At 48.8% G+C, this 14,599-nt stretch overlaps 1 protein-coding gene across 2 annotated transcripts in view; it reads right to left on the reverse strand.

Annotated features, from left to right (window-relative positions):
* Positions 1-6,039: 6,039 nt before the first annotated feature.
* The window catches only part of LOC142922665 (elongation factor 1-alpha 2), a 65,840-nt gene continuing 57,280 nt past the window's right edge, over positions 6,040-14,599 (reverse strand). For both annotated transcript variants that reach the window (XM_076063499.1, XM_076063498.1), the window contains 2 exons: positions 12,197-12,431; positions 6,040-6,170 (listed from right to left, as the gene is read on the reverse strand). In XM_076063499.1, coding sequence (XP_075919614.1) covers positions 6,046-6,170; positions 12,197-12,431 — 360 coding nt within the window. In that variant the 3' untranslated portion in view covers positions 6,040-6,045. The remainder of the gene's footprint in view (positions 6,171-12,196; positions 12,432-14,599) is intronic.

Consider the following 14,599-nt stretch of genomic DNA (forward strand, 5'->3'; position numbering starts at 1 on the left):
CCGCCTTCCGGGATTCCCTTGGGGCCGCTTCGCGCCGATCGCCCGGGCGTGAGGTGCGTGGGCGAGGGTCGGGCGCGTCGCCACCCTGACCCGAGGGGAGGCGGAGGAAGCCGTAGAAGTGCGTGGGGTGGGGGGGGTGGTCCGGCGCTGTTTTTACCACAACCCCGGCCCCCCGCCCCCCGCCCCGGGCTGGCTGAGAGTCCCTCCCGCGCCGCTAACGCTGCAGCTGACGTCACTCTCCGGGTGAACAAAAGCGCAGGGCCGCTGCACCTCCTTCCGCTCCGGTGGTGGGTGTACACCCAGGACCCCATTCAAACCCACAGCGGCCTGGTCTCAGCTATCGGATGAAAGTTGCGAGCGAGAATTTCATCGTCGCTTGCGGCTGGGATTGGCTTCGTCCCCGACTCCTCCTGATGTCGAGGGTAAATGGGCGAGGTTTAGGACTGTAACTCATGCAGCTGCAATGGCTGCTTTGGGTACGCGGTCCAGACCTCCCCAGAGACCCTGGCTGACAGAGGAGGTGTTCAGGATGGTTGAGAAAAAGCGACAGGCCCGCTGTCATCGGCTACAGAATCCCACGTCAGAGAATGAGGAGGCTTGCCGCAGCCTTCGCTCGGAGGTTCGGAGAGCCGTGAGGCGCTGCAAGGATGGGTGGTGGTCGCGGGTTGCTGAGGAGATGGAGTCTGCCTCAGTGGCCCTCGATCACAAATCTCTATTTGACTCTATCAAAAAAGTAACCTACAGCGCCACACCTATTACCGTCATTAGGCGAAAAAAAGGTGATCCAATCTCCGACCCCCAGGAACAGGTTTGCAGATTTTCTGAGCATTTCTGTGAGGTCCTGGGGGAGGGGAAATCCCTCAGCCAGGAATACATCGTGGCACAAAGTGAGGATGACCCTGCTGAGGCTGCAGTGCCTCAAATATTGGAAGAAGTCACCCCCTGTGAGTGGCTGGCTGAGGTGCCATCTGCTGAGGAAGTACTGAAGGCGATCCAGAGTCTGAGACCAGGAAAGGCAGTGGGCAGAGATGATCTCCCAAGCGAAATGCTGAGGGAGGGTAGCGTTTGTGCACAGACTGCCCTATATGACATCATAACAACAGTCTGGACCACTGGACAGGTTCTGCAGGATTGGAAGGATGCCCTGGTGGTCCCCCTCTTTAAGAAGGGGGACCGCACAGACTGTAACAACTACAGGGGCATCTCACTCCTCAGTGTGCCGGGAAAGGTCCTTGCAAGGATTATTCAACATCGCCTTGCCAGGCACGCTGAGGAGAGGCTTGCGGAGCCCCAATGCGGTTTCAGGAAAGGGCAGTCCTACACAGATGCCATATTTTCTGTCCGTCTGCTACAGCAGAGGTGTAGAGAATTCCAGCAAGACCTACATCTCTGCTTTATTGACCTGGTCAAGGCCTATGATACCATCAATAGGCCTGGGCTCTGGGTTGTTCTTCGTGCTTTTGGAGTACCTGACCCGCTGCTCACGATCATTAAGGACCTTCATAATGGTGAGCGGGCCCGGGTAAAACTACGTGGCCGGGAGTCCGAGCCTTCCCTGTGCACCTTGGGGTGCGACAGGGATGTCCTCTGGCTCCCACATTATTTAACATCTATTTCGACCACGTAGTTCGTGAAGCCTTCAATAGCTGTACCGGGGGAATCTCCATATGGTACAGATATAATGGGAGGCTAATCGATGCCCGGGTGCGGTCAAGGGATGGCTCCCTATTGCTCAACCACGTTATGTATGCTGATGACTTGGTAATAGCTGCTCAGTCAGAGGGGGAGTTGGAGACGCTGCTGCTGAGACTGGAGCGTGCCACTAAGAGGTGGGGCCTTACCATCAGCCCCACCAAAACTAAGCACCTGCCTGGGTATTTTGTACCATCGGACACTCCACCCCCACAACTCCCAATCGGTGATGGGGCAGTTGTGGAGAGAGTGGAGAGTTTCCCATACCTGGGCAGTGTGCTTATGACTGGCTCCAGTTTAACAGCAGAGGTCTCACTCCGAATCAGTCGAGCGGCAATATCTTTTCATCAGTTGCGTAACGCTGTGTGGAAGCTACCTGGTCTGTCGCTCCGCACTAAGCTTCAGGTCTTCTCGGCCACGGTCATTCCCTCCCTTCTCTACGCTTGCGAAACGTGGACCCCCCTAATGGAACATCTTCGCCGGTTAGAAACATTTAGGCTGACCTGCCTACGATCCATCCTGGGTTTAACCAGACTGGATTGTGTGAGGAGCTCACAAATCCTTGAAAGATCTGGGCAGGGTCCCATCGGTGAGCTCCTCCGGCAGGCAAGGCTGCGATGGCTGGGTCATGTAGCCCGCATGCCCAGCCACCGCATGCCGAAACAGCTTTTGTTCGGCCGGATTGAGGGGGCTAAGCGGGCGCGGCACGGGCTAGAGAAGAGATGGAGTGATGTGGTACAGGAGGACGTGGAGTTGAGTGGACTTGCCGATGACTGGTACCAGCGGTGTCAAGATCGGCCTCTGTGGAGGAGGCTCGTGAAGGATGCTACTGGGCAGTTGGAGGCAGTCGCCCTCCAACAACAACGGTGGGCAGAGGAGCGACGCTCAGAACAGCGAGCGGAGCGCCGGGTGGCTAAAGCACAGCAGGTTGGCACAGTAGGGGGCACAGGTGGTGCATCAGCCAGTCATCTCAGTCAGTCGACCCGTGGCACCTGGGTCTGCCCCGTGACCTCCTGCCAGCGGGCGTTCGACACTTCACGTGGCCTCAGGGTGCACATAGCCTTGCACAAGCGTCGTGGTGACGTCACCGCCACTTAGTGGCGAATGGCGGTTGTTGTTGTTGTGTATGTGTGTCTATGTGTGTGTATGTATGTGTGCATGTGTGTGTGAATGTGTGTGAGTGTGTATGTGTGTATGTGTGTGTATGTGTGTGTATGTGTGTGTATGTGTGTGTATTTGTGTGTGTATGTGTGTGTATGTGTGTGTATGTGTGTGAGTGTGTATGTGTGTATGTGTGTATGTGTATGTGTGTGTATGTCTGTGTGTATGTGTGTGCATGTGTGTGTATGTGTGTGTGTATGTGTGTGTATGTGTGTGTATGTGTGTATGTGTGTGTATGTGTTTGTGTATGTGTGTGTATCTGTATATGTGTGTATGTGTGTGTATGTGTGTGTAGTCCGGCAAAACAACCCCCTACCTCCTCGCGGTGCAGGACGGGCAACTCTGTCGTGGACAGTGCTGTGGGGGGAGATCCAATTTTGATTGGCTCCTCCCCTCATGGCATATGTGTCCACCACAAGGGCTAAACGGGGGCTCTGGACGGGTGCGAGGGGCTGGTAACCCTTCCACCTTCAATTAATTACCACGAAACCACGAGTTAAACTGAAATATGTAACTAATAAGCTTGTGCCGGAGTCCCCGGGGGGCCAGGCGTCTATGACGTCTCCTGGCCAAACCCCAATTGGCGGAGCCAGGAGACTGAATACCTACCCTCGGGGCTCCTCCAGAAACAACGAAAAGCCACTACGGGTGGCCACGTGGAATGTTCGAACACTCACTGCGGAGGAGAGGCTGCCACTCCTCTGTCGGGAGCTGGACCGGTACCGCCTGGATCTATGCGGCATTCAGGAGGTCCGGTGGACCGGCTCTGGCTCCTGCCACCATGAGGGATGGACAGTCCTCTACTCGGGGCAGCAGACTGCCAAACAACAGGGTGTGGCTTTTCTTTTGAACAGAAGAATGAAGGGGGCGTGGGAGCGTGGTGGTGAGGTGTGGGAAGCTGTAAGCCCCAGGCTACTTTGGGCTCGCCTTCCCCTCAACCGGAGGCGAGGAATGGTGGTCGTGGTTACTTATGCCCCCACCGAAGATGAACATCCGTGGAGGGATGCAGGCAAAGCCGATGAGTCAGATGCCTTCTATGACCTCCTGTCACAGGTGCTGGCTAAAGTGGCCCCTCGGGATAGAGTCATCATGTTGGGTGACTTCAATGCCCGAGTTGGTCATGATACTGGCATCTGGTCTGGAGTGATTGGAGGGCATGGGCCAGATCAGCTCAATAACAACGGTAGGAGGCTGCTAGATTTTTGTGCAGCCCATGGGCTTGTAATTACCAACACGCTGTTTCGGCATCGGCGCATCCACACAACATCATGGATGCATGCCGGGTCCAAGCAAGAACATTTGCTGGACTACATAGTGACGGACCAGCGGATGCGAGCCCATGTCCTTGACACTAGGACCTACCGTGGAGCTGATCTGCCTTCTGACCATCGACTAGTCATCTGTAAGATGCGCCTGCCATTCTTCCACTCCGGTGGTGGGTGTACACCCAGGACCCCATTCAAACCTAAAGTGGCCTGGTCTCAGTTATCTGATGAAAGTTGCAAGCGAGAATTTCATCATCGTTTGCGGCTGGGATTGGCATCGTCCCCGACTCTTCCTGTCGTCGAGGGTAAATGGGCGAGGTTTAGGACTGTGACTCATGCAGCTGCAATGGCTGCTTTGGGTACACGGTCCAGACCTCCCCAGAGACCCTGGCTGACAGAGGAGGTGTTCAGGATGGTTGAGAAAAAGCGACAGGCCCACTGTCATCGGCTACAGAATCCCACGTCAGAGAATGAGGAGGCTTTACCGCAGCCTTCGCTCGGAGGTTCGGAGAGCCGTGAGGCACTGCAAGGATAGGTGGTGTGAATGTCTCTGATCTTACATTGACGTGTCAATGTCTCTGATCTTACATTGACGTGCGAATGTCTCTGATCTTACATTGACGTGTGAATGTGTCACTTTAACATCACTAGCCCCTCCCACTTCGCTGATGACCCGTGGGCTCCACCCATCTGAAGCTTCAGCTCTCTCGCTCTTCGTGCCCCTGATGACGATTGCCTGCGTTGCGATGGAAACGTGTTTTCTTGTTTTTTGTGTGTTAATTTTATTTGAACCGAACAACATCACTTTACCGAAAGACGCAAGCATATTAATAGGAATTGCTACTCCTACTGCTACTACTATAAAATAATTACTATACAAAGACACCCACACACGTTCTTTCCATCATAACGTCTTTAATAACGGCTTTAATAACAGCTGTGAAAGATGGTGGTGGTGAAGGTGGTGGTGAAGATGGTGAAGGTGATGATGTTTATGGTGGTGGTGATGGTGGTCGTGATGGTGTTGATGGTGGTGATGATGGTGTAGGTGGTGGTGAAGATGGTGAAGGTGGTGATGATGTTGTTGGTGATGATGATGAAGGTGATGATGTTTGTGGTGGTGGTGGTGATGGTGGTGGTGATGGTGAATGTGATGTTGATGGTGGTGATGATGGTCAAGGTGATGGTGGTGGTGATGGTGATGGTGATGATGTTGATGGTGGTGATGATGGTGAACATGATGGTGAAGGTGATGGTGGTCGTGATGGTGATGATGGTGAAGGTGATGGTGGTGAAGGTGATGGTGGTGGTGATGATGTTGATGGTGGTGATGATGGTGAAAGTGATGATGATGATGGTGAAGGTGATGGTGATGGTGGTGGTGATGGTGATGATGTTGATGGTGGTGATGCTGCTGCTGCTGATGATCCCACTCTCACGACGCCACCACCACCATCACCACCATCCAAGCGTCTTCTCACTTGGTCTGCTGCGGCTGCTGCTGCTGATCCCCCTCTTACCACAACAACACCACCACTACCACCACCACCTCCACCATCACTACCATCACCACCATCACCACCACCATCACCCACCTCCACCTCCACCACCTCCACCACCCCCACCTCCATCACCACCACCACCACCACCACCGCCACCCCCACCACCACCACCACCCTCACCACCGCCACCACCACCACCACCCGCACCACCATCACCCCCCACCACCTCCACCACCTCCACCACCACCACCACCACCTCCACCACCACCACCTCCACCACCTCCACCACCTCCACCACCACCACCTCCACCACCTCCACCACCACCACCACCACCTCCACCACCACCACCACCTCCACCACCACCTCCACCACCTCCACCACCACCACCACCACCTCCACCACCCCCACCCCCATCACCCCCACGTCACTTCGTCTTTTGCACCTTCTGTGCCGACTTGGTGACTTTCCCCTGCGAGGCGACCTTCTTCTCCACCTGCTTGATGACCCCCACGGCCACCGTCTGCCTCATGTCGCGCACCGCAAAGCGCCCTGGCAACAACAACAACAACATCAATTAACAACAACAATAAACAACAATACACAACAAGAACAACAACAACAATTAACAACAAGAATACACAACAACAATTAATAACAATACACAACAACAATTAACAACAATACACAACAACAACAATACACAACAACAATTAACAACAATACACAACAACAACAATACACAACAACAACAATGAACAACAATACACAACAACAACAATACACAACAACAACAATGAACAACAACAATACACAACAAGAACAACAACAACAATTAACAACAACAATACACAACAACAACAATTAACAACAACAATTAACAACAATACAACAACAATTAACAACAATACACAACAACAACAATTAACAACAACAATGAACAACAATACACAACAACAACAATGAACAACAACAACAACAATGAACAACAATACACAACAACAACAATGAACAACAATACACAACAACAACAATTAATAACAATACACAACAACAACAATTAAGAATACACAACAACAATAAACAACAATACACAACAACAATACACAACAACAATACACAACAACAATGAACAACAATACACAACAACAATGAACAACAATACACAACAACAACAATTAATAACAATACACAACAACAACAACAATTAAGAATACACAACAACAATTAACAACAATAAACAACAACAATACACAACAACAATACACAACAACAATGAACAACAATACACAACAACAATTAACAATACACAACAACAACAATACACAACAACAACAATTAACAACAATGCAACAACAATGAACAACAATACACAACAACAACAATACACAACAACAACAATGAACAACAATACACAACAACAACAACAATTAAGAATACACAACAACAATTAACAACAATAAACAACAACAATACACAACAACAATACACAACAACAATGAACAACAATACACAACAATGAACAACAATACACAACAACAACAATTAACAACAATACACAACAACAATTAACAACAACAATTAACAACAATACACAACAACAACAATACACAACAACAACAATGAACAACAATACACAACAACAACAATTAACAACAATACACAACAACAACAATTAACAACAATACACAACAACAACAATTAACAACAATACACAACAACAATTAACAACAATACACAACAACAACAATACACAACAACAATTAACAACAATACACAACAACAACAATACACAACAACAATTAACAACAACAATTAACAACAATACAACAACAATTAACAACAATACACAACAACAACAATTAACAACAACAATGAACAACAATACACAACAACAACAATGAACAACAACAACAACAATGAACAACAATACACAACAACAATGAACAACAATACACAACAACAACAATTAATAACAATACACAACAACAACAACAATTAAGAATACACAACAACAATTAACAACAATAAACAACAACAATACACAACAACAATACACAACAACAATGAACAACAATACACAACAACAACAATTAACAATACACAACAACAACAATACACAACAACAACAATTAACAACAATGCAACAACAATGAACAACAATACACAACAACAACAATGAACAACAATACACAACAACAACAACAATTAAGAATACACAACAATTAACAACAATAAACAACAACAATACACAACAACAATACACAACAACAATGAACAACAATACACAACAACAATTAACAACAACAATTAACAACAATACACAACAACAACAATACACAACAACAACAATTAACAACAATACACAACAACAACAATGAACAACAATACACAACAACAACAATGAACAACAAGACACAACAACAACAATTAACAACAATACACAACAACAACAATTAACAACAATACACAACAACAATTAACAACAATACACAACAACAATTAACAACAATACACAACAACAACAATGAACAACAACAATTAACAACAATACACAACAACAACAATTAACAACAATACAACAACAACAATTAACAACAACAACAATTAACAACAATACACAACAAAAACAATGAACAACAACAATTAACAACAATACACAACAACAACAATTAACAACAATACACAACAACAACAATTAACAACAATACACAACAACAATTAACAACAATACACAACAACAACAATACACAACAACAATTAACAACAATACACAACAACAACAACAACAATACACAACAACAACAATGAACAACAATACACAACAACAATTAACAACAACAATACACAACAACAACAATTAACAACAACAATTAACAACAATACACAACAATAACAATCAACAACAATACACAACAACAACAACAACAATAAACAACAATACACAACAACAATAAACAACAATACACAACAACAATACACAACAACAATAAACAACAACAATAAACAACAATACACAACAACAACAACAACAATACACAACAACAATACACAACAACAATACACAACAACAACAACAATACACAACAACAATATACAACAACAACAACAATACACAACAACAATGAACAACAATACACAACAACAAGAATGAACGACAAAAACAACAAACAATAATGTTGTAGGCGGTGTGTTGGTGTGTGGGTGTTGGTGGCAGTGTGTTGGTGTTGGTGTGTTGGTGGCGGTGTGTTGGTGGCGGTGTGTTGGTGTTGGTGTGTTGGTGACGGTGTGTTGGTGTTGGTGTTGGTGTGTTGGTGGCGGTGTGTTGGTGGCGGTGTGTTGGTGGCGGTGTGTTGGTGTTGGTGTGTTGGTGGCAGTGTGTTGGTGTTGGTGGCGGTGTGTTGGTGGCGGTGTGTTGGTGTGTGGGTGTTGGTGGCGGTGTGTTGGTGTGTTGGTGTTGGTGGCGGTGTGTTGGTGTTGGTGACGGTGTGTTGGTGTTGGTGTGTTGGTGTTGGTGTGTTGGTGTTGGTGTGTTGGTGTTGGTGTGTTGGTGTTGGTGACGGTGTGTTGGTGTTGGTGTGTTGGTGTTGGTGTGTTGGTGTTGGTGTGTTGGTGTTGGTGTGTTGGTGTTGGTGTGTTGGTGGCGGTGTGTTGGTGTTGGTGTGTTTGTGGCGGTGTGTTGGTGTTGGTGTGTTGGTGTTGGTGGCGGTGTGTTGGTGTTGGTAGCGGTGTGTTGGTGGCGGTGTGTTGGTGTGTTGGTGTTGTTGGCGGTGTGTTGGTGTTGGTGGCAGTGTGTTGGTGTTGGTGGCGGTGTGTTGGTGGCGGTGTGTTGGTGGTGGTGTGTTGGTGGCGGAGTTGCATGGTAACACTGCAATGAGCGGTGCCATGGGGGGAGGGCCAATTGAGATTGGCCATTCTCCTCACGGTGTTGGTAGCCACCACAGCGGCCAAAGGGGGATCTGGACGACTACATATTAAACTAAGCTCGTGCCGGAGGCCCCGGGGGGACAGGTGTCTGTGACGTCTCCTGGCCAAACCCCAATTGGCGGATCCAGGAGACTGAATCTTTACCCTCGGGGCTCCTCCAGAAATCAGCAAAATCCACTGCGGGTGGCCACGTGGAATGTTCTAAAGCTCACTACGGAGGAGAGGCTGCCACTCCTCTGTCGGGAGCTGGACCGGTACTGCCTGGATCTCTGTGGCATTCAGGAGGTCCGGTGGACCGGTTCTGGCTCCTGCCACCATGAGGGGTGGACAGTCCTCTACACGGGGCAGCAGACTGCCAAACAACAGGGTGTGGCTCTTCTTCTGAACAAAATGATGAATGGGGGTGTGGGAGCGTGGCGGTGAGGTGTGGGAAGCTGTAAGCTCGGGCTACTTTGGGCTCGCCTTTCCATCAACCGGAGGCGAGGAGTGGTGGTCGTGGTTACTTATGCCCCCACCGAAGATGAACATCCGTGGAGGGATGCAGGCAAAGCCGATGAGTCAGATGCCTTCTATGACCTCCTGTCACAGGTGCTGGCTAAAGTGTCCCCTCGGGATAGAGTCATCTTGTAGGGTGACTTCAATGCCCGAGTTGGTCATGATGCTGGCACCTGGTCTGGAGTGATTGAAAGGCATGGGCCAGATCAGCTCAATAACAATGGTAGGAGGCTGCCACGCTGAAGAGAGGCTTGCGGAGCCCCAATGCGGTTTCAGGAAAGGGCGGTCCTGCACAGATGCCATATTTTCTGTCCGTCTGATACAGCAGAGGTGTAGGGAATTCCAGCAAGACCTACATCTCTGCTTTATTGACCTGGTCAAGGCTCTGGGTTGTTCTTCGTGCTTTTGGAGTACCTGACCCTCTGCTCACGATCATTAAGGACCTTCATGATGGTGAGCGGCCCGGGTAAAACTACGCGGCCGGGAGTCAGAGCCATTCCCTGTACACCTTGGGGTGTGACAGGGATGTCCTCTGGCTCCCACATTATTTAACATCTATTTCGACCACGTGGTTCGTGAAGACTTCAATAGCTGTACCGGGGGAATCTCCATATGGTACAGATATAATGGGAGGCTGATCGATGCCCGGGTGCGGTCAAGCGATGGCTCCCTATTGCTCAACCACGTTATGTATGCTGATGATTTGGTAATAGCTGCTCAGTCAGAGGAGGAGTTGGAGACGCTGCTGCTGAGACTGGAGCGTGCCACTAAGAGGTGGGGCCTTACCATCAGCCCCACCAAAACTAAGCACCTGCCTGGGTATTTTGTACCATCGGACACTCCACCCCCACAACTCCCAATCGGTGATGGGGCAGTTGTGGAGAGAGTGGAGAGTTTCCCATACCTGGGCAGTGTGCTTATGACCGGCTCCGGTTTAACAGCTCACTCCGAATCAGTCGAGCGGCAATACATTTTCATCGGTTGCGTAACGCTGTGTGGAAGCTACCTGGTCTGTCGCTCCGCACTAAGCTTCAGGTCTTCTCGGCCACGGTCATTCCCTCCCTTCTCTTCGCTTGCGAAACGTGGACCCCCCTAATGGAACATTTTCGCCGGTTAGAAACATTTAGGCTGGCCTGCCTACGATCCATCCTGGGTTTAACCAGACTGGATTGTGTGAGGAGCTCACAAATCCTTGAAAGATCTGGGCAAGGTCCCATCGGTGAGCTCCTCCGGCGGGGAAGGCTGCGATGGCTGGGTCATGTAGCCCGCATGCCCAGCCACCGCATGCCGAAACAGCTTTTGTTCGGCCGGATCGAGGGGGCTAAGCGGGCGCGGCACGGGCTAGAGAAGAGATGGAGTGATGTGGTACAGGAGGACGTGGAGCTGAGTGGACTTGCCGATGACTGGTACCAGCGGTGTCAAGATCGGCCTCTGTGGAGGAGGCTCGTGAAGGATGCTACTGGGCAGTTGGAGGTAGTCGCCCTCCAACAACAACGGAGGGCGGAGGAGCGATGCTCACAACAACGAGCGGAGCGTCGGGTGGCTAAAGCACAGCAGGTTGGCACAGTAGGGGGCACAGGTGGTGCATCAGCCACTCATCTCAGTCAGTCGACCCGTGGCACCTGGGTCTGCCCCGTGACCTCCTGCCAGTGGGCGTTCGACACTTCACGTGGCCTCAGGGTGCACATAGCCTGGCACAAGCGTCGTGGTGACGTCACCGCCACTTAGTGGCGAATGGCGGTTGTTGTTGTTGTCACTGTGTGTGTCACTGTGAATGTGTCACACTCTGTGTATGTGTGACACTGTGCCATACCGAGTGGAGGATACTTGGCGAAGCTCTCCACACACATGGTGTGTCACTGTGTGTGTGTGTGTGACACTGTGTATGTGTCACTGTGTGTGAAACTGTGTATGTGTCACTGTGTGTGTGACACTGTGTGTGTGTGTCACTGTGTGTGTCACCCTGACATACCGAGTGGAGGATACTTGGCGAAGCTCTCCACACACATGGTGTGTGTCACTGTGTGTGTGTCACTGTGTGTGTGTCACACTCTGTGTGTGTGTGTCACTGTGTGTGTGACACTGTGTGTGACACTGTGTGTGACACTGTGTGTGTCACTGTGTGTGTGACACTGTGTGTGACCACTGAGTCTTACCCAGTGGTGGGTACTTGGCGAAGCTCTCCACACACATGGGCTTGCCGGGCACCATGATGACGATGGCGGCGTCCCCGCTCTTGAGGCTCTTGGGGTTCTCCTCCAACTTCTTGCCCGAGCGGCGATCGATCTTCTCACGCAGCTCGGCGAACTTGCAGGCGATGTGAGCTGTGTGGCAGTCCACCACCGGGGCATAGCCCGCAGAGATCTGGCCCGGGTGGTTCAAGATGATCACCTGGGGAGAGGAGGGGGAGGGTGGGTGAGTGGGTGGGTGAGTGAGTGGGTGAGTGGGTGAGTGAGTGTGTGGGTGGGTGGGTGAGTGGGTGGGTGGGTGGGTGAGTGGGTGGGTGAGTGGGTGGGTGTGTGGGTGGTTGAGTGTGTGGGTGGGTGGGTGAGTGGGTGGGTGAGTGAGTGGGTGTGTGGGTGGTTGAGTGTGTGGGTGAGTGAGTGGATGAGTGGGTGAGTATGTGAGTGAGTGTGTGGGTGGGTGAGTTTGTGGGTGAGTGTGTGGGTGTGTGAGTGATTGAGTGTGTGAGTGTGTGGGTGAGTGGGTGAGTGTGTGGGTATGTGGGTGAGTGAGTGAGTGTGTGGGTGGGTGGGTGAGTGGGTGAGTGAGTGAGTGAGTGGGTGAGTGTGTGGGTGAGTGTGTGGGTGAGTGAGTGTGTGAGTGAGTGTGTGGGTGTGTGTGTGGGTGTGTGGGTGAGTGAGTGTGTGAGTGTGTGAGTGTGTGGGTGAGTGAGTGAGTGAGTTTGTGAGTGTGTGTGTGGGTGTGTGGGTGAGTGTGTAAGTGAGTGAGTGTGTAAGTGTATAAGTGAGTGTGTAAGTGAGTGTGTAAGTGAGTGTGTAAGTGAATGAGTGTGTAAGTGAGTGTGTAAGTGTGTGTAAGTGTGTGTAAGTGTGTAAGTAAGTGTGTAAGTGTGTAAGTAAGTGTGTAAGTGAGTGTGTAATTGTGTAAGTGAGTGTGTAAGTGAGTGTGTAAGTGTGTAAGTGAGTGTGTGAGTGTGTAAGTGTGTGTGTAAGTGAGTGTGTAAGTAAGTGTGTGAGTGTGTAAGTGAGTGTGTAAGTACGTGTGTGAGTGTGTAAGTAAGTGTGTAAGTAAGTGTGAGTGTGGAAGTGTGTAAGTGAGTGTGTAAGTGAGTGTGTAAGTGAGTGTGTAAGTGTGTAAGTAAGTGTGTAAGTGTGTAAGTGAGTGTGTAAGTTAGTGTGTAAGTGTGTAAGTGAGTGTGTAAGTGTGTAAGTAAGTGTGTAAGTGAGTGTGTTTAATTTGTAAGTAAATGTGTAAGTAAGTGTGTAAGTGAGTGTGTAAGTGAGTGTGTAAGTGTGTAAGTGAGTGTGTAAGTGAGTGTAAGTGAGTGTGTAAGTGAGTGTGTAAGTGAGTGTGTAAGTGAGTGTAAGTGAGTGTGTAAGAGTGTAAGTGTGTAAGTAAGTGTGTAAGTGTGTAAGTAAGTGTGTAAGTGAGTGTGTAAGTGTGTAAGTGAGTGTGTAAGTGAGTGTGTAAGTGAGTGTGTAAGTGTGTAAGTGAGTGTGTAAGTGTGTGTGTAAGTGAGTGTGTAAGTGTGTGAGTGTGTAAGTGTGTAAGTGAGTGTGTAAGTGTGTAAGTGAGTGTGTAAGTGTGTAAGTAAGTGTGTAAGTGAGTGTGTAAGTGTGTAAGTGTGTAAGTAAGTGTGTAAGTAAGTGTGTAAGTGAGTGTGTGTGTAAGTGAGTGTATAAGTGTGTAAGTGTATAAGTGTGTAAGTGTATAAGTAAGTGTGTAAGTAAGTAAGTGTGTAAGTGTGTGCGTAAGTGTGTAAGTGAGTGAGTGTGTAAGTGAGTGTGTAAGTCCGTAAGTAAGTGAGTAAGTGTGTAAGTAAGTGTGTAAGTGTGTGTAAGTGTGTAAGTCTGTAATTGAGTGTGTAAGTAAGTGTGTAAGTGTGTGTTTGAGTGTGTAAGTGTGTAAGTAAGTGTGTAAGTGTGTGTGTGAATGTGTAAGTGTGTAAGTGAGTGTGTAAGTGTGTAAGTGTGTGTGTGAGTGTGTAAGTGTGTAAGTAAGTGTGTAAGTGAGTGAGTGTGTAAGTGAGTGTGTAAGTGAGTGTGTAAGTGTGTAAGTGAGTGTGTAAGTGAGTGTGTAAGTAAGAGTGTAAGTGAGTGTGTAAGTGTGTAAGTGAGTGTGTAAGTGTGTAAGTAAGAGTGTAAGTGAGTGTGTAAGTATGTAAGTAAGTGTGTAAGTGAGTGTGTAAGTGAGTGTGTAAGTAAGAGTGTAAGTGAGTGTGTAAGTGTGTAAGTGAGTGTGTAAGTGTGTAAGTGTGTAAGTAAGTGTGTAAGTGAGTGAGTGTGTAAGTGAGTGTGTAAGTGAGTGTGTAAGTGTGTAAGTAAGAGTGTAAGTGAGTGTGTAAGTGAGTGTGTAAGTAAGAGTGTAAGTGAGTG

The sequence above is a fragment of the Petromyzon marinus genome, unplaced genomic scaffold, assembly GCF_048934315.1.
Source record: "Petromyzon marinus isolate PM22_M1 ecotype Great Lakes invasive population unplaced genomic scaffold, UKy_Petmar_22M1.pri1.0 PM_Scaffold_138, whole genome shotgun sequence".
Lineage (NCBI taxonomy): Eukaryota > Metazoa > Chordata > Hyperoartia > Petromyzontiformes > Petromyzontidae > Petromyzon > Petromyzon marinus.